This window comes from Lichenostomus cassidix, chromosome 10, assembly GCF_008360975.1.
Source record: "Lichenostomus cassidix isolate B80296 chromosome 10, HeHo_3.0, whole genome shotgun sequence".
NCBI lineage: Eukaryota > Metazoa > Chordata > Aves > Passeriformes > Meliphagidae > Lichenostomus > Lichenostomus cassidix.
In genome coordinates this window covers 12507069-12531975 of record NC_139491.1, presented here as the reverse complement: position 1 = coordinate 12531975, position 24907 = coordinate 12507069, and the positions used below count along the sequence as shown (strand labels likewise).

The window sequence follows — 24907 nt, the reverse complement described above, 5'->3', positions numbered from 1 at the left end:
CACATCTGCTAACTTAAAGCAGATTTCTTTGCTCAGGAACTGTGCATTGTAATCCATATCTTGAGAGTAAGACACCCTTTCTAAGTCACCATCTTTAAGGAAAAACTGTCTACATTTATTCTCACAAAACCATGGAGATGCTTCTATCTCCAGTAACAGGTGCAACCACACCTGAATTCATTCTCTAAGTTTAGTGACAAAGGTCCCACTGAGAACAATGACTAAAGCACACAGGTAACCACCTCTGAGACATCTTTTGGGTTGATATCCACATTTCAGTAATGAGTACGCTCACTATTTAGAAAATCAAGACTATGTGTTTGAAATATTATTTCTGTGCTCTAAAGAAATAGATATAAGTAAGTTTTGAGAGCCAAAAAGAAATCTTCTTTATTAAGGGTTTATTCAGGGGATCATAGATGACAAAGCCTCCATCCTGAATCAGAAATTATAGACAAGCAGGGTTGTTTAGTGCTGTAGTGGCACATTGTAATTGTTGCCAAATTGTTTTAGACAGGGGTACTTTAGGGAAGCTTAATCAGGTCTATGTTGTGTAGAAACACAGAAAGGCATGTGTTCCTACTCCAGCATATGCCATACTTAAAAGTGGCAAGACTGACTATCACCAACTGGCACTGAAACTTTATATAACAGCTAATCTGAACACAAATACAAATACTAAAAATTACATTCAGACAAAAAGAGCACCTCATTAGCAGCATCCTAAAAACTCACGCAGCCTGATGAAGTGCATAAGAGGCATGTGGATGCTCTCTAGGGTCTGGATCGCAGGGTATTAAAGCACAGTCAGTTTTGCATTTACAAATGCAAACATTTTAATTTGCAATGTTATCATGAGACGTGCAGGAGAAGTACTCTGCAAGTAGATTCTCAAGCAAAAAATGCTTACACAATATTCCTCTGGGCAAAGTGATTACATTCAAATTCTCTCTCTGTTGTATAGTAGAAAATTGCTTTTGTTTTAGTGGGAGCTCTTTGTTACCAAATGCAATCTGATAATTCTATTTTCCAAATCAAGAAGCTGTACATTTTTTTCCAGCCACTAAAATTGTTCCAGAAGAAAAAGGTAATCTCATAAAAAGAAATAAAACCAACAGATAACAGTCCAAAAGAAAATTCCTCATGACAAATAGACTTAGTGTCTTCACTACTCTTCTCCCCAAAGTCAGAATGCTCTGAGACATGTCTGCAGATGAATCAGCAAAACAACGTATATGAATATATATTCTTCTCCAAGTATTACTTGAGATTACCTTCATCACTGATTTTATTCCTAACTTAAACAGGCTGGGGCCTTCCCCTCAAACAGGCAGAGCTTATTATTAACACACAACATTTTAAAATGTAAAAGGATGTGGGTATGGGGGCAACGAAATCTTAGCTTTTATTTCTTGTGACTACCAATACTGAACTTTCATATTATATCTACCTTTAGATACCTGGTTTGCAGTCATCAACGTCAAGGAAATTTGGGGGAAAAGGTGTAGAAGAAACCAAGACCAAGAAGAGGACAAGGCAAAATAGGTAATTTAATTAAATATGGCTTGGTTAGAATTTTTGAGTGAGGACTCCTGAAAAATGTATTGGAGTACTTGCCGAGCTCCACGTTAGCAATGCTGTGTAAGTTCCTTGGAGGAAGATCATTAAAAATGTGTATATTACAAAATACATCCTCTACCCTTCCCTTAGATGAGCGAAACAGTATTTCACAGAGTGCCACATAAAGTGAAAGACGAGCTCATTGCAATAGCAGGTGGTGTCATTACCTACTGCAATAAAAAGAAAATCTCACATTTTTATGTGCCTGCATACTTATTATAAGACTTTTTTTTAGGAAGTAAAGAGATTAAAAAAAATGAGAGAAGTTCTGATTCAAAACTACACAATACCAGGTTTCTACAAGAAAAAAGTCTGTATTTTTCATTTAGAGGACTCATTTGGAGTCCCCTGCTTTCCTACAGCTCCAGTAGGAGCAGAATACAGTCCTTTTCACCAGAAAAACTCTTTCTGGACAAATTGAGAATACATGATGGATCTCTCATGTCTCCAGGCCTCTGAGCTACATGGTGCTGTGTTCTGAGGTGTTCAGTCAGCTACTTCAGAATGGACGATGTAGTAATAGGTCTCAATACTGTTTAAAATTATTTACATGAATTATTTACATATACTATGGAAGCTCACTATAGCCATTGCCACTGTTCCATAATTTCTGTAGGAAAAGGGTACAGAGACTGCAAAACCCTGTTCTACCATCCCAGTCCCATCTGGAACATGGCAAGTCTTTCTGAACCTTGCTATACAGCAGTAGCACAAGGATTAAGGAATGCATTAGCAGTAATACCAGTAACAGCTTATAAAATGTTCATATCATAATTCCACTGCAGATAAGAAGCACTTCAATGAAAATCAGATGGACAAAAATGGAATTTTAAGTCAGGAACGGAAGAAAAATGGTGAATGAAATAACGAAGGCTTGAAATTCATTACTTCCCTCAAACACTCTAGTGACAGAAAAGCAGAAAACCAGCCATGATAATACTCACGTCATAGCTTGGTAAATATATTCAATTCCATAGCGCATTGCAAATTCATCCACAATTTCTTGTGCAGCATCATCAAAGTACACCTTCCAGGCCTCATCGCCTTTCACTTCAGGGATCTTCACAACACCGTTAGATTTAACTTCCGTCAAGTAATGGAAGAGATTCTAAAGGTAAGAAATGTTTCCAATAGGAAATTTTGGCTTTTAAGTACCATTCTGAAAATATATGCTATACATAGTCATCAACATATTAATTATTAGTCCTTTTGTTAATTGCTTCTTTTTCTGAAACAGGCTCAAACTAGTCAGCAGACTTGTGATTCAGCACATTGTATCTCCTTGACATAAAGTCCTGTCGGTCAACTGGCACAGAAAGACTGCAACATAAAAAAGTGTGGAAACTTCTCTTTTATATGCCCTTGTTAACGAATGAAATCGTGATGTTGTAATGCTTATTACAGAGTGTTTCAACTTTAATTGGATCTGTGACCAATAAATTTCAAATTCAATAAGTCCTTAAATTACAGGGAGCTAACAGAAATACTGCAGGTGCCTCTCAGGCTGTGCAAGGTGTGCAATAAAATTTAGCTTTAGTAACCTTGGCAGCAAAGCTAGGATGTGACATTCATGGCTTAGAATGCTTCTCTGATTGCCTAGCTCCATATGTATCCACAAACTGAACAGCAAATTTTATTTTCTATTTTTAATGATTTTAAACAAAGGCAAAACTTCAAAATACTTTGTTTTGCTAATTAGACTGGCTCTTGGATTATCTTAAAGCATTTGAACGTTGTGATTTACTTCATAGGTCTAACATTTGCAATTTTAGGTCAAAATCTATCAGCACAAATCCCCTGAATATCTGATTTTACAAATGGTAAACAATAGGATTTTGTGGCAACATGCTGTGGTGAACTTTCAGCCATATATTAGCTATCAGCTTTCAGAAACTACTTGTATTTTCAGAATAAAATTTCTACAAGGATCACTTTTTGAGGGAAGAGTTATTACAAAGAGAAATAATTACAGAGAAAATATTTCAGAAGACACTCTGATTTATCAGTAATGATTTTTTTCAATGTTGGCAAAAGCAAATTAGACAAAAGCAAAATTAAATTTTATACTGTCTGTGCTTCTACTTTTTCTCACTCTCTCCAAAATATGAATTACTGTAAAAGGAAAGAAATCCTTTACAGTATATTTCTGTAATATATACAAATGTTTATATGTTCTTGATGTTAGCAATCACATATGGAGCATCAAAGTGCTAAATCAAAAAACAGTACAGGGAGAGTTTATCTGGTTCAACCTCTTTTTCTAACTCCCCCTGGCAGGAATGATCTGTTGCTCTTACGTTGTTCTGCCTTTGCCTCTGAATTTGACATTTCATCAGCAATACAGAACTGGAAATCTAAAACAAACTTGTCCTGAAGAACAGCAGCAGTTATTTGTTTCACTGTTCTAATATTCTGTAGCCTTTCTTCCTTATCCATGCAACAACTGAATAGTAATTTCTGTACAGTGTACTGTAGCTTCTCCAACATACCTCATGTAGACAGGTGTACTGCACATGATAGGGAGCAACTTTCTCCTCTCCTTCGATTTCAACATTGATTTTCAGTCTAATGGCACCAGAGACAGCAGATTTATCTGTTCGCTTTTCTGAAGAGTGGAAAAATAATACATTAGTAACTACCAAGAACACATATATGTCATATAAAAAGCTTGCATAAATCATTCTAGTTTAATGTTTTTAAAGTCAAGAAGTCCTACTGTGGAAAACAAGAATCTTTTTTAGTACCTCACACATAGTTCAGGCAATGAGACATAATATCTCACTATGTAGTAAATAATCTTTCCTGATTTTATCTCCCATATTCAAACAAGGCTCTACAGCAATTTATTTACTACTTCCCCCTTTTCAACCGAAATGACTTTAATTTTCTACCTGATATCTGTACTAATAATTTTCCTTTAGTTATGATGACTTTAGCAACAACCTGGACTATGAGTGTGATGGGTTAATCCTGGTAGGCACCCATCAAAGCTGCTCTACCATTTCCCTTCCTCTGCTGGACAGGGGACAGAAAATCTAATGAAAAACTCATGGGTTGAGAGAAGGACAGAGGAGAGATCACTCACCAATTACTTCCATGGGCAAAACCAGACTCATCTTGGGGGATTAATTTGTTAGCAATGAAAAATAAACCCAAATCCTAAAACACACCTTCCCCTCAACCTCTCCCTTCTTCACAAGTTTACTTCACTGCTGATTTTCTCTACCTGCTCCCTGTCGCTGTTGAGCAGCTAGCAGAGTAATGAAGGCATCAGTTCTCAGTGGCAAGAAGGAATGACCTTTATTGTTTTGATTTCATCACATATATAGAGTTCTCAAGTCACCCAGATTGGTCAGTCAGAAGCCTTCCCCCAGGCCTGATTGGCCAGGCCTGCACTGTCCAAGTTCTGGGACACTGTTCCAACAACATCCAAACTTTATCTTTATTTATAAAACACAAGAAAATTTCTCATGGGAAAAACCTGTGCTAGCCACAGCTCCCTACCAGTGGGACAGGGGGATGGGAATTGGGGGTTGTATCTTTCATTTTCAAATCAACTTGTCATGTTTAATACTTTACATTACCTATTGGTACCAAATCTATATATTTTGAAGTCCCAAAGTTAAAGACAGTAAGATTCTACCTAAATTAGTTTAAAAAAAATCAGTAAGAATCATACCTAAATTATACCATACATCCATTTCTCCACTCAGTGTTCTTACTTCAATGATTGTTTGCCCAAGGAAGTCATCTGATTCCTTTTTGAAATGCTGTTTTACTCTAGATTTGATATCATCATCTTCATCCCATACTCTCACTTTTATTCTATCTGTAGAGTTATGACATTCACTGGAAAACAAAAAATAAAACACAAAATGTGAGTGATATATAAATTATATAACTCTGTACTGCTGTCTAGTTCATTAACCTTGATTTCCACACACTTGCTTAAATGCATCAAATGTCAAAGCACAACCAACCTGCAACATCCAGAGGAATAAAAGGCCATCCCACATTGTCAGGGACAAAACTACAATTACTACATATATGAGAATTACTATATATGTAAAGAGAATAACTTGATTGAATTACGTATACATAGAAATTGTATTTAGGAATGTCAAGAACTTCTCAATAAAATTATTAGTAAATAACAGCATCAAGAAGTATGCATTTTAAATTAAAGAAGTATCTCAGGATAGTTAAGTCAGGTTTATTTAGGAATGCTATGTAGTACATACAGTAAACTACCAAAGTAGTAGTCTGGAATAATAAAAGACACGAGAAAAAAAAACCCCATGAAAATAATATTTCCAGTGTGTGTCAAGAAACTTTTGTTAAAAACCAAGAAGTATGCACACTCATCTCAGCAAGAAAAGAAAGGCAATCAAAAAAACCTAGGAAAATAAGTAGCTGCTTTCTTTGAAACATACATTAATGTTCTTCAAGACCTCCATTCCCTGGTAAGGAGAAAGAGTAGGGACCAGGCCACGTTCTAAAAAATTTCTTGTGAATTTAAGTGGCTTACTAACCCCTCCTGGGCTGAGTGGATTTGAGAAACTGCTGGATGTATGAGGGAAGGAGGTGGCTTCACTTGCAATCTGCAGAGTACAAAGTGGAAAAATTTTTTTACTCCCAGCTGCACCCTGCATGTATTTGCACAGAAATGGAAAAGAAGCTCTATTACTGCTTATTCCTATAAGGTACAATGAGGACTGTTTACTATTTGTCAATGATTGCTTTTGATGACTTGATTGGAATATCCCAACACTGACTACAGAGGTTTGTGTTAGTGAAAAGCTTTCTGCTGACATTTGACTAGTACAGTCCTGGCACCAGTAAATCCATGCCATACTCGAACAACCATACTAAGTATGTTTTTTAATATCCATTCACTAACACTACAGAAATATTTTAAATATTGCATATCTTTGTTTATCTTTAAATATTACTTTAAAGTGCTGCAGCAAATTTTCATCTTCAGCAGGGCCTTAGTTTGACACTTAATTAAGAGTTTTTACTTGAATTTTATTCCAAGCACTATCAGTGCTCAATGATCTGTCTCAGGGTTTCCAGTGTTAAAACAGTAATACTCCAACTTATCTTCCAACCAGCACCCCTCAGGGGTATTCTAAGAATTAATTAGTGGTGGTAATGGGCTTTGGAAGTATAAAGTGCTGTAAATGGTATTATTACTGTCAAGGCAAATCAGACACTAAAAATGGCATGCACAGCTTTTCCTCTGCCAAACTGTGACATCATTCAGCATCACAGAAATCCTTGTGTCTGCCTTTATTCCAGATTTTAACTTTGTAGATAATTCTGGTAATTAAAATGCACATTGTTCTGTGATTAGCAAAACTAATAAAGCACAGTTTTCTTTTGTCTTATGACAGGCTTCCCTGACATCCAAGAAACCACAATCACCTAGTGAATTGTCTCCCATAGCTGGGGTTTTCAGAAATTACCCCTTCATGTGTGCTCCTGGTGTATGTTGTGGGGTGAGCTCATACTAAGGAAACTGTTAGGATCTCATCTTTCTCTGACCACATATTTTCATAGAACATGACAGACATATTACGAGGCAATCTGTGAAATTTCTCTGACTGATCACAAAATTCAAAAGCTATTGGCAAGGACATATAAAATATAGGAAGATACAGATGGGTCACATAAACAACCCTGCCTTAAGAAACTAGGCTAAACACAGAAACCATTTAATTTTCCTGAAATGTAGCTCTGAGTTACTGCTTAACATAGCTAGAGCCCTGAATTGCATTTAACTGTGCACCCAACAGAAATATTTGACAGGGGATTTCTACAGTGACAGGGAGATCTATCACTGCTGAGGTATTTATGTGACCCTCATTACCATACCTGTGCCTTTAATAGAAATCTTATTCCTGCTTGCTTTTCAGGCAGATGCTGCATATAAAAAGTCATTGTGTACTTCAGCACAAACACCCTATTTTTTATTCTCCTGAGACAACATGAATTTGCCTCTGATATACACTTAGCTGATTAAGAAGTATTTATTCAGATGGTCAGAATGACTGTACTATTCCCTGATAACCTCAGCTGTCTTCAACATCTTTTTATCTTAGGTTGGATTCAACATGGTGAGACCCATCACAACCAATATGTTAACTCATGTTCATCTCAGTGCAGAAACTTAAGCACTGAGTCAGCTCTGTTACATTTGTAAAGTTCCTGTTCAAGACCACAAAAATAGCATGGATTTGTTTCAAGAACTGTGTGGATGAACACATATTTCTCCCAGCCTACCCTGTGGCAGTGTGACTGCAGGGAGAGTCACTGTTAAAGTTACAGAGCTGTCTCTGAATGATTCTACTTACCTGCTCAGACCCTCAGAAACAGCCTTATATAATGACATTCACATTCTGCTTTAGTCACTGGTAATGTCTGTGCAGAGGCTTTGGGTGGGATTCCTACTTCTGTTTACTCCAGGAAAATCAGCCCAGGGAATTAAAGGCCAAACAATATGCTATTTTCAGTGCTCATCTTTTATATAAAGCCACTCTGCTTTAAATGCTCAGTAAAAGAATTCACAAAAGTGTAATACAGGAGATGAGAAGTGAATTGTTCTCTAGCACACAGAGAAGGAAGGTACTGATGCTTCTGAAAACAAGAAAAGTTGCAGTATATCCAGAGATGCATGATAGAAGAGACAGTTTTAATAATTTACCAACAATCTGGTGATATTACATTACTTCTGCATTTCCAGAATGACAGACAGACCTGAAATAATCCTCACAAGAGTTCTGTCTTACTCTAATGGCTAGAGTAATAAAATAGAAATAATAAAGTATCTTTACAATAGCACCCCAAGGTAGATTTAATATTAGATGCACTAGCATGACCTGATTGCACATCTCCCCTAAGAGATCTGCACCCAGTGTTAAAATGACAACTAGGTGATACTCTGCTACCTTCAGTAAGTTCAGGAAGCAATTTATTGTTATTATTACCCTCATGTTTATTATTATTGCCATTTCTGCAAGCCAGAACCAGATCCACACCACTGCCATGAGAAGTCTTTGTTCTTAGGTGTTCAGAGATAGTTCCATGGTCTCTTGGGAAATCTATTCCAGAACTTCATTAGCCCCACTTTTTCTGAAGTCTGATTTAAACCTCTCTAAATGGAATTTGGGACTATTACTTCTTGTTCTACTATAACAGTAAGCATGGAAAACAGATGATTCCTCTCTGCAGGAGAAAGGATGTGTTTAAAGACATCCTTACCTCCACTACTTGTCTCTTCTCTAGTCTGGCCAGTCCCAATTCTTTAGCAGTGTTGTCACGGGCCATGCTTTCTGATAAAGTAGAATGAGACTAATTATGCTTTTTCTTGCATTATTTTACTCTGTCATAACAAAAAGAGAGTTGTATAAAATTAATCTGGATTGACAGCAGTTTGAAAAAAAGACTCAGACCAAGCATGCTGTACTATAAAACTGAAAAACATTACCAGTGAACAAACAATTTATCATTCAAATTGTTTCTTAAAGGTGTTCTGCACTTGATTTGGGCTGAGGCTGTGAGATACAGTTATTTTAATTACCAGGATGTGTCTCAGAAACTTGGCTGATTATTGAAGAATGTTTAGAATAGATGGATTTAGTAAACTAATGTGCAGGTTTTATTATTCAACTGGTTTTATGTAAAATAATTCTATGTTACATGCTCTTGCTTATGAGACAATCCTTGAGCTATTTCAACAATTCTTGCAAAATTGTGTTTAAATATCACTGGAAACTGAAGCACTATTTCAACAGCTAACCAATCATGTTATCTTCAGGTACAGCGAAGACCATATTTTTTAGAAGTCAGTTCAGCTGATCAAGAAAGTATAACATAGCAGTAGAAAGGGACTTTGGTGAAGTCCCCTTGGCCACTTATAGTAAATACTGCTTTGAATGGATCCACTAATAATTTATTTTGGAATAAATAGTGTGTGAGTGCTACACTTGAATTCTAAGGAAAGAGCAGCCACAGCTAGATGACTGAAATCAGCTTGAGCAAATATTTTCATGCACTGAAGGTAGCAATATATATCCAATGAACATATTTATTAGAGCCCTTATGCTGGCTTAGTGACAGCCAAAATAGAAAGAATAAATAATGGAAAATAATCATGCAGTTATTTGAAAGACTTCTGTATTATACAGTTAGATCTGAGGCGTTTATGAATGGTCAGAGGAACTGTGATATCTGCAAAGCCAGCTGCTAGTTTCTGACAGTGCTTGCTAGGCAGCACTGTCAGAAACAGCAGATTTCTGTATTTCAGTAATCAACTACTGAAAATAGTCAAGGAAAGAACAAGAGTAGAGTTTTATTGTAGTGTATCAATTTACAGGTTTCTACAAAGCTGAAAACTATACAGCATATATATATATATCTTCCTGTAACTAAAAGTATGAAAATGCAGTCCTTTTTCCCGTATCAGATGCCACACTCAACCAGAAAGGGAAGGTGACAGCTGCAGGACTATTCCTTTGCTCCACTGAAAAAAACTCTATCACCAATGTTTTAGTGAAAAAAACCCAAAACTTCTCTGCTATCTCATCTCTAATAATACTAGTAGAAAGGATGAAAGCCCTTAGCACCTATATGGCATTCATTAAATGAACATCTGCTGGCCTATTTACTTCTCTACCTTGTGCACCAAAAGGCTCTATTTTAGTTACGGTTTATGAGGTCCCATGCTAAAACCTATGCCAGTATCCCAGGGTCATTTCTCAGAGGGTCACACCAGATTTTGTTAGAAACATTCCCTTACTGTTATCATACAATCATATCTGGGTTATTTGTGGTTCTAAGAACTAGAACACTGCCCTCACTCCATGTGCTATGACAGAGCAAAAGCACAGTGGGGAGCCAATGTTTTTTCCAAGCCCTTGTTTTGGAGCAGATGGGAAGATTTAAATGAATGTTTTGGTATAATAATCAGTATAAGCTTGTAAGATTTTGAGACATCTTATTTCTTATATATTTCCTACTTTATGATTTAAAAGTTATAATGATGATTAATATTAGATTTTAAACAGGAATATCAAATATCACTAATAGAGCCTAATTTAAATAATACTTCCTGAGTCAATTAAACAATTGTATTGATTTACTGTAGATTTAATCTTGTGGCTAAAAAATTGTATTCTATTTAATACAATTTAGAAATTCTCATATACTTTCAGTTAAAATCCAAAGCATTAAATAAGTCAGGGAGATTCTTTTAGAAAGCAAAAGTGCTACAAAAATGTTGGAAAATGCATTCAGTTCAAAGCAGTTACTCAGGAGGTTCATGCTATAGTAAAGTTTGGGGTGGGTTGTAAATGCTATTGCTAGGGCAGCAGATGATAGTGCTGGGAGAAAAAAAATACAGAATATTTAAAAGTTTATAGGGATTTTATTGTAGCCCTGCTCACATATTTGAGAAAATATATTTAAAGCTTCCTACCAAATTTGCTGAATTGCTCATCCAATTTTTGACATTACACAACTCCTACAATTAAACGTAAGAAAGCAATTAATCTCCTACTTTTGCTCACTCAAAGTCATTCAGTGAGGTATGACACTTCAACTGTTACCAGAGTTACCCAATTAACTCAAAAAGAAAACACCTTCTGTACAGAAGAAGCTCATAAAAAGTTTCAAATTTCTGTTTTCTCTGAACTAACTAATGACTTCTAATACAAGCCTTTGAAACCGAAAGGAATGGGCACACATTGTTTAATACAGCTGGATTCCCTAGTACCTTTTCCAGACAAACAGAAGCAGCATCTTGGAGCAAAACTACTGAAACAATAACCTCCTCCTCAATAAGGCAGCAGATTTTGGTCAAAAACCAGGGAAGTGCTACGTAATAAGAAGGTAACCTGTCATGTTTTGACATTGCACCTTCTCGAAGAAAACAGGGCTCTATTTCAAATGCCTGACAGAAATTGTTTCTACAGTTTGCATAGATAGGAATAGTGACAACTTATGCCCTTTTTATAGGAGGAAAGGAATATGAGAATAAACTAAACAATGCTCTCCACATCAGACTTTTGGACAACACTCAGTCTCTAAAAGCATGGACATTACAAACACACCAGCCCTGAGCCTGGAGCACACCAGTTACTCCCAAATCCCCCAGTTACACCTCGGAGAATCACAGTGCCAAATAAAAATACATTTACCTTGCATGGCCAGTATCTGGCACATAGGAAAGTATTTCAACTGCTAGTGCTTGGTATGTAAGGTTGAATAATGAAAACTGTTACTTAAGTTCCCTAAAAAATTAGAATAAGTAGACACCACCAACAGATACCCAAAAAGACTTAATTATGAGCTACATGATCACTATTAGATAAAGCCACAATAAACTTTGGTGCTTTCTCCATTCAGAACTTGCTAATTTCATAATGCTATGAATAAGCATAGCACAGACAAAACATATTTTCAAATTAAGCCAATATTTCATTTGGTAGTGTTATATCACCTAAATGTAGACCAAAAAAAGCAAAATCAACAGTATTTTCTATACTTACAAATAGAATTTTTCATCCCATACTGGATTCAAGTTTCCAAAAATAGTTTTTGTTCTTCTCTTGTTTTTGCCAACTTGCACAGTAACATATGGGTCACTTGAGCCAGTTTTGTCCTTTGCCTGTAAGCCCTGAGCACAAAGAACTGCAACAAAAGGAGAGAAATGTGCTTTAGCTCTCATAGCCTTTATTGCCAAGAAGTAAATGCGAATGACAACAGCATCAGGAAACAAAACCCTCAGAGTGAGGGCTCGTGAAGGAAAGCTTTCTGGATTATTTTCCCAATGTCTGCAACTCTGGAGACTGACAAGGTTTGTCTAACTACCTTTCTGGACTGTATAGAATTTTAAAATACAGTTTAATAGAGTAATACATATAAAGATTCACAATTGAGCACCAAACAAATACTTTTCACGCATAATTCAAATATTTCTCTCAAACTTTGGTTTAATCAGAATGGCAAAAAATAGAATAGCCTGTCTTGAGCCTGATAATTCCCTAAACCTCCTTATCCCCCAATAAATAAATAAAGAATTTCTCCAGAGATCCAAACTAACATTACCAAAGTAAAACCTCCAAAAATATTAAAAAATCTGCCCTGTGGATTATGAAACTAAACATGAGGGGCATGGCTGTCATTTGTCATTTGCTCTCCTAAGAGATGAACCATGATTTTTAGAGTACTTTCTATGCTATCACAGAAAGGGTGACAGTTCAGATCAACTATCATCAACTGTTTACATATTTGCTATCCTTTCCGACAGTTAATGTGGGTGTATAGTTAATGGATATGAATTTAGCGGCAAATATAAATACATATAATTTGATTTTCCATCATAGTTCATAGAAGTGGAAATCTCTAGAGAAGCAGATCTGTCAAAGAGCAGCCTAACAAAGCCAGAGAACTGCAGCTGTAACACTTGCTCTGGCTCTTACCATTCAGCAGCACTTGGTTTTCTTACTTTGCACATCTTATTTAAATATCATCTCAGTGGTAACATTTAGTTAACATTCTCTAATGTCAATCATTTTGGATAATGAAGCTCCCTTGGTGTGCTCATAAAAATGATTACCTAAAAAAGGCACCTTGCTCAGCAGATCAGCTCTTGGTGTGGGTTCAGTTGTATGTGCTGACTTCAGTGAAAGAAGTAAAATTCTGCTATTCTTTGACACATTCAATTTCTGAAAAACCTCTTAGGAATGAACTATCTTATTTTGTCTTCCCCATTCACTCTAAATCCACAGGGAAACTTTTAGAAGGGAAAGAAGCATCCTTCTCCTATTTATGCAGTAGAATTAAGTGACAGCGTAGAAAAAGTCTTCAAGGATTGTTAAACTGTATGTATTAGACTGGCCTGAACACAAGCCAGCTTTCAGTATTCCTTCAGAGGTAGAACTAAGAATAAACATATGAATTAAATATGTCCCTAGTGCTCGGTGACAGTCCCAAAATTCCACAATTATTCTTTTGAGTTTCATGCACCACCCCTCAACCTTCAGAATAGCCTCCATTTATGCTGAGGTTTTAATTCAAAAACTGCAGTGTTAAAGTCAGAGGAGCTGGAAATCTTTATGAAGAACCAGGCTAATGCAATTGGAAGCCATCTGGAGTATGTTCTGGGTGAGCAGCATTATGCAACATCAGCATCACTGAAATGAAACACACCCTTAGTCAAGCAACATGAATGCATAATGAGGTTCAAACCAATGGGATCTGGAATTGCAAGCTCAAGTGTTTTTTAGTCACTCAAACCCTTTTTTGTGAACTTTAACTCTTACAGTTGGTGGCAAAAAGCTCATTATCCGCACAGGAGCTATTGGTAGGATTTAGAGGAGACAGAACATTTTTCCTTGTCTTCCTTCCTAGACCAGTAGAATATAAAGTAGTTTTGGCAACTTGAAACTCAACTCTAGTGGCTGGCACTCTATAAATTCAACTGTTAGTTGATGCACCAAGTATGCAATCGGACACACAGTCCAGCACTACTTATAAAAGTCTTGTTCCTGATCCAGGGGAATAGGAAATAAAGAGCTCTTGGAACAACAGAAAATTACCTGTGATGGTTATTTTTGCTGACCATTTGGATGTTCCATCCAAAACACTTTGTTTTGCTGCTTTTGTATATTGCACAAAATCTTCTTTAGAAATATTAAACATTTCCTGGATCACTTCAAACACCTCTGGTCTATTTTTCTCTCTAATCTTCATTCTTTCCTTCATAGCACTAATAATATTCTGTGTTTTGTCTTCTGCACCATGTTTGGAACTTTTCTCAGCTGCTCCTGAAATGAGAGAAAAGGTCACCATTGTTATTGAAAATTAACTTTGTTCTTTTTCCCCTCTAGGGTCTCCATTAAACTCATGATACTGCAGTACTTGAACGAGATCTTTGTTTTGTCGAATAATACCTCATATTTATTCTTCATAATATCTAAAATTATCAGTTGATTTAGTTTAACACAAGGGGTTAATATTCAGCTTCCATCAGTGTTATGTGTTACACCTAAAAATATTTATTGATTCAATAATATTCAGTACCAATCAGTACTGTGAAAACATCTCAGTATGTGAACTGAGCAGTAGGCACAAATTTGTGATCTCAAAACTCAGTCACTAGACACCACACCTGTGCTAGGGTGAAAAAGAAAAGAAAGGAAAAGAGAGGAAAAGAGAGCCCATCCAGCAAAATAAAGTATCACAGGTACGGAACAGAAAGGTTCCCTTTTTTCTGTTCCCTTTTTCTGTCCAGCAAAATGGTCATTACTGATAATTTCAGTAAGTATGAGGATGGTAGAAGAGATCAAGGGATATTATCTATGCAAGAAGACTGTGTTAACTTGTGGTGGCGTGTCAGGCAGAAAATACTCAGGTAATTCGTTTGGGACATCAAAACCACTACAATGTTTATTGCTTTAAATAAAATAAAAAAAAAAAAAAAAAGAGATTTCAAGGAGACCAAGTTGTTGCAGATTTTATTCACAGCTCTTTTCAGAAGTGCTCTGGAGAGACTTCCCTCTCTAACAATTGTAACTAATCTCAGAAGCCCTTTAAAAAACAAAGAGAAGTTCACCTTATAAAATGTCCTTTGTCTGTCAGAGGAAAAGGTTTCTGATCAATGTCTCTACAATATACTCTTGGAAAAAACCAAAAATATCAAGCTTGCAGTTGGGTGTGAGGAAATATCAGACTTGTATGATCAGAATGATATTACAAATGTAGGAAGCAAAAATTTAAATTCCTGCAGTGCTAAAGAGGCTATTTCAGCTCTTGACGAGATTAACATATAAAGCAAGATAAAAGAATACTAAAAGTTCTATAATCAAAGACACACTGCCACTTGCTGTAGGCATTGCTGAATTTTGGCTCATGTTGTTAAACAGCACTCAAAGGCTTATGGCACTGAATATCAGAATCTTCATTATCATTAGCAGCAGTAAGTACTTCACTCTTCCAAAAAGTTGTGAAAACACCATCCAACTAGCTCCTGGGAGGATTAAAGTATTATCGTTCCTTTTAAAGGGATAGAAAAATTAAAACAAAATAATGTTGAACAATTTGCTATGCAATTATAATTCAGATATTTAAATACTGAAGAAATGCAGAGTTCCTTCTTTACAATACCATCAAACACCAATATGTTCTTTTGAAGGAGTTTTTGTTGAGGCACTCAGCTTACAATGGCTAAAGAAGAAATTATCAATTCATCTATAGAGCTGGAAAGGGTCATCTTTCAGCATAAGACTTCAGTGAAGTCCTACAAACCAAATATTACATGCTTTGTTTTCTTCAGTTTATAAGGTGTCTGAAGGTTTCTTAGCAAATTGGAAGAGAACACATATCTACATATAGAGATGTAAAGTGGGAAAGCATAATGTTATAAGATTGGAAAAGTGTGGGTTGAGATACCACATGCTAGTGACCCCAGACTGCCAAAAGGCTGAATTATATGGCTTCTTCAAGGTGTTTTCTGTGGCTACTAAATCATGAAAATCTCTTGGCCAGAGTACCTAATCTTTTTGAATGTGGAAGATCAAAATTCTAGTAATTAAAGATTTTCCAGACTGAAAATTTAGGAATTAGTAGAAATAGAATTATGTGCTACCATGAAACAAAATACCAGCTAAAAAATTCTCCAGTGATTTTATTACAAAAGATGATGCTGAGCTGCCTGGAGAGCATGACAGGTTTTAGAGACATTTTCTAGACATTCTTAGAAGATGCAGGAGAGAACTCTTTTTCATTTTATTTTCTTCCCTTCCTTAAAAAGCAGAAATGCAACAGCACAACTGAATGATAAACCACGGAGACAATTGGAATGGCAATAACATACTCCTATTAGAAACTTTACTGATTTTTGACATAGCACAGATAAAACTTGAAATATGTGTTAAAATACTTCAAGTAAATATCTTTCTCTTTATAGTAACTTGTTTATTGCAACTATTTTTACATCCTCTACTGCTGAAAATCTCTATTGCTATCTATCAACAACTCTTTTCATGGAGTATTGATCAAACTAATTAAGACAATAGTGTAACTTACATTGCCCAGGAAGTTAACAAGCTCCTTTCACCCTAAGGACTGATACAAACTCAACATGATTGAAATCAATTCTAATTTAATATTGCACCTAGTAGTAGAAAGAGATATCTTATTGAAGATGAGAGATCTAATGAAGGTATCACTGGGTTTTTTTCTAAATCTAATTTAGAACAAGTTTGTATATTGACCCTAAAGATCTTGAGATGTGGATTCATTTCTACAGTCCACATTAGCAATCATTATATATTTAAAAAAATAAATCACAGAAGTTTGGAGGCCAATATATCCTAGTGATTATGAGCTGGGTAAAAGGATGCCTATATTAAAAATAACTACATTTCACTTTATGACACTGTTAGCATCAGCATTCTCAAAACCAAAAATTTAGCTATTTGGTCAATTCATTTTTTCAATGGAAAACAAAGATCATGAACTTCACTTTCAAAGTAGTATAGTATGAACACTGAACAATTAATCTGTTGCAAAAAATGTGACAGGATGCTCAGAAACATTTGCATACTAATGAGAAGAGTGGGATCCTTTAGGCATGTTAAATATTTTATCTGCAATTTGCCTTCTAGAGGTTTTGCTCTTTCAAGACTCAGTTGCTCATGTTTTTAAACTGTTCACACAACAGACAACTGCCAACCCTATTTATTTTTTGCATGCTCTCAGACTTATCATTCATATTTATCTGTAAAAACTCATCAAAAGCATAATGGGGCTCTGAAACACTTCTTACGGTTTGGGTTTTTTTTTTGGGCTGGTTACATGGGCCAGGGGACAACAGCACAGTTTCAACCACAGCACAGAATCACAATTAAGCACAGTTATGAAGTTTGATTTAGAAATTCATCACTGATTTATCCTCCATGGGGTCAATTTCTCTGGGAAATTTTAATTAGTTTCTGGACAGTATGAACCTTGAGCATCCATCCTTTGTGACAGCTCCTCACACAGAGAACACAGTAAGAAGGAAGAACTGAGTGAAATACCTATGTAGTTTTCCTACATGTAGGAGCTCTGGAACATATCAACAGTGAAAAGTGTTGAGCAACTCCAGAGTAATGAAAGCCCATTCCATTCCAAACTCAGAATATCAGAAAATATGCAGGTCTTGATTTTCTGTTACTTAGAATCTTGTGTAATAACTGTGCTGTAATTTAAGCACGGTTTAAATACACCTGATACATTTTCACAGGAGAATGCATGGTGGCTGGAACGAAGCTGGGCAAAGAAAAAGCAAAGAAAAGGTTGTTTTGCCTTAATTCTAGTGCCAAACAGCTTACTGACTAAATTTTTCCCCCCTTACACATACATGGTTTGGTATTTTGAAGGGACAAGATCCTACTTACTGTCCTTTGACATTTTTTGCATTTTGAGTTAAATAAAACAAAGAGAGTTTAAGTCAAGTAATTAACTGCTCTGTATATTGCCATAGGTAGTGGAAAATAAATAACTCACAGATTTTACCAAGCATTATTTTGTAAATGTCCAGCAGCATTTGACAGGTTTAAAGAACAAAGGCAAAATTAACAGTAGGTATTCTATAAAGTTTCTGGCTAGCTTCTCAACTTATGAGCATCAACACTTCACTGATTTTGGGTGATCTGGTCCTTCAATTCAGGACATAGCTGAGCATACACACAAAATCAAAAGGTGTGAATTAAAGCAGCACTTTAGCTGTCAGTAAATACTTACTCTGCAAGCAGTCAGCATTTAGGAGGTCTTGGCACTTCTCATGGCATTTGACACCACATTCAGTGCATCTCATGCCTTGTCTGGCTATGCCCCAAAGGAGGCCTTCACATTCATAACAGTATGTGGGAGTTGTGGCTGTCCAAACTTCAAAGTTATGAGGAGTAGTTGATGATATTGGATAGATCAAAGCCTGCAGTGTCTTCTTGAAGACATGTATTTTCTGTTGGGTAAGGAAAAAAAAAAACCCCTTCAGTTGTATTGTTTAACAGAAGTAAACTGTTTCTAAACTATATGTCAGTTATACTTAAAATATTACAAATATCAGAATAAATATAGAAATAGGAACTAATTAGCAAAATACTGATTTACTCATTGAGCTCTACACTTTGAATACAAAAGAACTCCTGATTACTTTTGTCTGATTACACAAACAGCAGAGTTAAGTTGTAAACAAGCTACTCAATTAACTCCAAGTCTCATATATATGTTTTTATATTTTGAGGCACAAAAAAAAAAAAAAAACCATCAGCATTACATTCATTGGGACATTTTAAGTAGCTACCTAAAATTAATTCTGAATATTTAAATACTTCCTATAGGAACTCAGACACATTGTGCAAAATGCCTTTTGATTATATACAGCACTATCCTTTGATACTTACTGCCTATACAATCTCATCAAATAACAGCAAGCCAATTTTAGGGTTCCATTTTATCTACATTCCTATAATAGCATTCTGTATCATTGCTTCCTTTTTAAACATCAAGTTGCTTTTTACTATAGACAAGAATGATCCATACTCTCAAAAATCCAAACCCATTTCTTGGACTCTTTTGGCTTAAGTCCCATGACTAGTTCTGCCACAAGAAGAGTTATTGGCTGTTCACTGATTAGTACTGCAACAACCTCAATCTCAGCTCCTTAGTGCTTAATAGGGTGAAAACAAAGCAGTCCCTGCAGTTTTGTATATGAAACCTTGGCTTACATGGGCACAATGATCCAGTTTGTTTATTTGACTTTTTTTCAGGCACACAGATCTTCTAGGTCCAGGCAATTTGTTGGGAATAAGAAGAAATCAGCAGCCTGAAGGCAGCACTTGGCATCACAAAAAAATATGAACTTAGGTTGTGTTTTTTTCAGGGGGTGGGTGTTCATGAAATGCACCTATGAATGCCATGAATGCATCAGAAGTTCTAGACCCATTCCCTTGTAAATAAATAATTGTTTTGGACAGAAGAAACCATATAAAAAAGGTATCACCATGGTATATTTCTGAAAGTCTGTCTATCCTACCATGTCTTCCTCTGGTGTGGATATAATGCAGTGTAGCTCTAATGCTGGCTATACAGCTGTAGCAAACTGGGGAACAAGATTTTGGGATTTGTCTATTTGTGCTTTAACTACACTGCCACAGTTCTGATAGCATAGGAAGCAAGGCAAACTTATTTGGTTAGGCATTTGTGAACACTCCCTTACCTTTAATATTCAGCTCGGTAAATACATGCCAAATGCAAGATATTAACCTGTCTAAAAATATGCTGACACATTCTTGATTTTACATACCTGCATCTCTACTCAGACGTCTGAAATATTCTACAAATAACAAATTGCCCAATAAAAATAACTTTTTTTGTGGGTATCTGTATAATTTTGCACAGAGTCATCAATTCAAAGACTTTTGCTACCATGGGAAAACCATTACCATGTAGCCCTAAATCCACTGATTCACAGGGTCAAGCACTAAAACTAACAAAACCAAATGTTAAGTAGCTTAGACTGCAACAGCTCTTATTGAAATGAACAGTTACTGCTGAAAACAAAGTCCATTCTGTGAAGCCTGGCCAAAGATATATGGTGAGACATTTCATGGACATTTGATTTTAGCACTTCTGAGAACACTGTGGAACTGAACCAAGAAAAAAACCCGATATAGCAGCAAAGACTAAAACAAATTGAATATATCTCCAGGGTGCTTCTTAGCCTATCCCAATAACTTCCCTGAAAGCAAGCAAAGGTGTGCACCAGTTTGATCTGACAGACCCTAAGAAGGACTGTGACAGTTATATGGCCATAATTATCTCTGTAACTATTATCCATAACTATTCTCCATAACTCTGGAGAATTCATTTTTGTACATTTCTCCCCTTTTGCCTTCCATGTTACAGGGACCTGAAAGAAAACTTAAAGCAACCTAAGGTGCATTTATACAGCTTGCTGAGGAATCATGTTTCTCAGAAACCACCGATTACACTCTCCCACTCCTGAAACCACGTATCCTCAGTACAAATCCTGCCCTTTCATCCTGTGCAGCTTCAATGTTTTCTCACATTATAAATACTTCTAGAATTTTGCCAGTAACTTTTATCTTTTCCTGAAATGTCAGAAATGGCAGAGCTCAACAGGCCTTAAAATAAACATTTAGGGCTAAATGAAGTTTTCAGCTGAAAGACACAACTTGTAGATTGGTTTTGCTGCTGAACGTGCTCTTTCCCCTGTTGCTAATAAAGCAAATTGCAAAGGAGAATTTTATTTCTCTTACTGTCTAGAGGCTTTCATTCCTATTACTATTCTCTGTTTAAATGTCTCTTTTGTATGAATTACAGAGCATAGCAACATGGCTCTAATAACTTCCAATATAACTATATAACTGGTTTGGCAACATTTAGCCCTACTAATATACAGGAGAACTATTTATTTATCTGCTTATCCTCTGAAGGGAAATTTACTTCTGTGATATACTACTTGAGACACTTTTTCCACGTCACTGATGCATTATTTTCAAAAACTTGCACCTCTCTTTGTTCAACAAAGCAATTAAAAGGGTGCTCAACTGAAAGCGTATGTCTAACTGCTCAAAAGGTCTTTGGATCTGTGCTTGAGAACATACAAACTCACTGGGTCATGTGTGTGTTGTACCAAAAGCATAGCAGTGACAGGTGGCAAAGCTCAAAGCCTTAACCTCAGGGTGTAATTTTTTGAGTAGGTGGCACTTGAGTTTTAATAAAAGGCATTAGTTCAAAGAATTTTCATACTGAATCTAACCAGCCAAATAACCCACACCCACCAGAGTCACTAATATTTCCTCCAGAAAAAATTGAGGAAGGGTAAAAACTAGAAAAGCTTTAATCAGAGGAATAACTTGCCCAAAGGGGATTTTTTTTCCCCTTAACTTTCATTGGTGACTCCATTGCTTCATCTGCATTTCACATCTTCATTTTGTGGAGAGTATCTGGAGAATTCTTTTCTGCCTGAAAATGTCTGTCCTTTTAGTTTTCAAATCTTGCTCTACCAGTGTAATGATGCCCTAGGTTATTAAGTTTGGCTGGCTACTTAGAGACCAAGTAGAAAATAATGCCTTTCCCTTGTTTTAAATATCTTGCAAAAGGCTTTACTGGCTGTATCATTACATTTCTCTGTGAAAGAGTACTCCCTGCACCTACTGGAAGAACATTTCAAACACCAGTTGTTTTCTTCCTCAGCAATCCATCCCTGAGCACCACCAAATCATAACTTTATGACTACCTTGTAAGCACAGAAAGTTCACAATAAATCAGGTAAGACTGATGGATGGCTGTGTATTTGAGCTATGTGTTTCAGTTCCCAGATCACCTGTCAGTATTTTCTGTTCTCCCATTCTTCTGCTATGGAACTTAACAACAGTGTAAGAAAAATTCAACTTTTCATTTTGCTTCAGACTAGAAGGTATTTTAGAAGGTTATGTATGCACTAGCAATTGGAGGAACACAAAATGGTCCTGTATTTCTTCAAATTATTGCTTTTGCTTGGTCCAATCATAGAAATCTTCTTGCATCATGCTTAAAGTATTCTTGAAGAAAATAGCACCTGTTGTGCTTTTGTTCAAAAACCTTTCTGTTGCTAAATCTAAGTGGAATCAGTAATGGAAAACCACAACACACATGTTTTACCAGCTATGACAGTATGTTTCTTCAAAAGATTCTTGTGGTCACTTCTCGTATGAATTAAGTCTTCCTTCTAGAATCACATATATTATTTGCAGGAGTTACATTAAAAAAAAAAAAAATCAAATAGTGTCCCAGCCACCTATAAGGACTGGGAAAAAATGATCACAAAAACCCCATCTTGCAGAGTCCTGTCATTCTAATTGCACTCACAGTGTGATGAAGAAAGAAAGACGAAAGACTACAGGTAAACATGGTACAGTTGGACAATTTAAAACAGAAGTCTTCCCCAAATAACTGTTTTGTGAATCCAAGGTATCTTCCTTAGTCCCTTCTGACTGTCATGAAAGGGAGTCAGCAGAAGCAAACCTGGTCTTGCTATTATGGATCAGGCAGCAAATTCTGCTCAAGATCCCTGAAAGTTCCTACACAATAAATGGAATACACTCAACTTCATCCAGTCTGGAATGTCTAAGGCTGAAATAATTTTTAAACACCCTCAAACAAAAATTTCTCTGTTATTTAAAAGATTTAAACCTGTCATTGAAAACACTTACCATTTCATCAGTGTTTATGGAGGTCCTGATGAGCATGGCCATGGAAATACCAGATTTTCTAGCTGCGAGTGTCTGTTTAAGGCAAGTGCAAAAGAGTTACCAATTATATGAGTAAAACCAGCTGATGAATCTAATGGAAGGCAAACAGTACTTGATTATGCTATTGGATATAAACAAAACTGTAGAAGACACAAAAACTTTTAGTTAATATTTGCAGCCCACAATTTTTAAGGTTTCAGTACATAACGGAAGTACACTTTCCATCATCATTACTGTTTCTTTCAGCAGTGCCCAGCTGAACTGCCATTTCTAATACAAAACCTGTTATTCAGAGGTTTGTGACTCAGTTTTTTTAAACCACAGGCTGTCACTGTTTTTCCGCTTTGCCAACCAAATTAATGTGGTACAAGGATAGGCATCCTGCCCTAATTTGGAAGCTGACTGTGCCTGCAGCAACATGGGAGATCATTTTGCAGCAGTCTTACGGTTCAAGTTGTCAGTCTGGATAATTTTTTGTACCTCAATGAGCATTTTTAAACTGTGTGCATGCATATAAAATGCTATTTGTCTTAAATAAAAAGACTTTGAGAAACCCTGAAGTATTCTTTTACTTAAAGACAATATTAATTCAATACTATGGATAGCTGCATGGAGAAATACTCTGGTTATTTGAGACAGGAAATGACACCAGAACTCTATCTTCCTCATTTGGCCACATGATGTTATTGGTATATGGACATCTCCTAGTTCTGAAGACCATGCACTTGGATGTAGAGACAATCTCTTTTGCTCTAGTATGGTACACACAAAGGGACTGAAAATAAAGTGATTTTAATATACAATAATATACAATAAACAAGGAAATTTTATATTCCTTATTGCAACACTGCAGAAATTTAAATGGGTCCTTGAGAATTAATTAGTGAGTATAATGATCAGAAAGGACCCTGGGGAAATGAGTTCTGTGCCTTACGAATAATATTTCAAATCTGAGTATCACTTCTGCTATCAGCAATCCTTTTGGCCTGACAGACACAGATGAGTTTTATTTCACTGTGCAAAATATCAACCACAACACTGTTAAATTGCTGTACTTCACCTGCAGTGTTGGTTTCATTCCTTTCTCCTATTCTAAATCATTCCAAGTCTGTTTGTACACTTGTGCTTTATCTCTGTGCTTCTGTCATCCTGTATCTGCTTTGTCATGCTTTGCTGCCCTCACAGTCTAGCAGTGTGTGGATCAATTATACCACCCACTAACCATAAGTCTGTTGTTGCCTTTGTTGTGAGGATACAGATTTTTCACCTAACTGTGAAGTGGGTCTTTGTAGTCCATCATTACAGAACTATTACAGCCAAAGTTTAAATGATACTTCGTACGCGACATTCTTGTTTTCGTGAAATACATACTGGGCCAGAAACAATTTAGGCTTACATCAGCACAGGAACTGCATCATTAATCTCTGGATGAAGAGACAATTCCAATTTCTTCCAATTATATAATTTTAAACACTGACACATTTAAAATGAATTTCTATTTATTTATTTATAAGACCGTTCAATTTTAATTTTAAATGTTCACTTTCCCTGATTCAACTTTCAATAAGTTTCTCTTGATAATAATTAAACCTCCAGACTGACACAGAATTATTAATCTTGTGAAAGCAATTATAGGGTAAGAAATCATCCTTGGCTTAGTAGTATTTGATTAATCTCTCTCCTATTACAAAGAACCCTCCTTTTTTTTCTGTTTTAAATTCAGCAATTTACCAACTCTATGCCATTAATTCGCCAATAGATTTTTCATTCTGTTATTATTAAGTAGATAGTTCTGTTGATTTCTTTGTGACCATCCTTTCATTCTATTTCTGTGAGTATGGGAAATTCCATGGGTGTGTGCCAGTGAGATTGACAAAGTCACAGGAAAGATTAAACAGTGCTCAGGCTTTGTTTTTTCACACTTTTTGTGATAAAATCCAACACTACAGGACCCACAAATCAAAGTTAAAAACGGCAAG

The 24907-nt window shown here is 36.0% G+C and overlaps 1 protein-coding gene across 4 annotated transcripts in view; it reads right to left on the bottom strand.

Moving 5' to 3' along the window:
• UNC13C (unc-13 homolog C) overlaps positions 1–24907 on the bottom strand; it is a 138591-nt gene that overhangs the window by 74992 nt on the left and 38692 nt on the right. For 2 of the 4 annotated variants that reach the window (XM_085070669.1, XM_085070671.1), the window contains exons 6-12: positions 22890–22959; positions 18412–18631; positions 14223–14450; positions 12171–12312; positions 5300–5469; positions 4110–4225; positions 2565–2728 (exon numbers count right to left, since the gene is read on the bottom strand). In XM_085070669.1, coding sequence (XP_084926795.1) covers positions 2565–2728; positions 4110–4225; positions 5300–5469; positions 12171–12312; positions 14223–14450; positions 18412–18631; positions 22890–22959 — 1110 coding nt within the window. Of the gene's footprint in view, positions 1–2564; positions 2729–4109; positions 4226–5299; positions 5470–12170; positions 12313–14222; positions 14451–18411; positions 18632–22889; positions 22962–24907 lie in introns of all 4 variants that reach the window. The other 2 variants (XM_085070670.1, XM_085070672.1) reach the window with 1 other exon arrangement.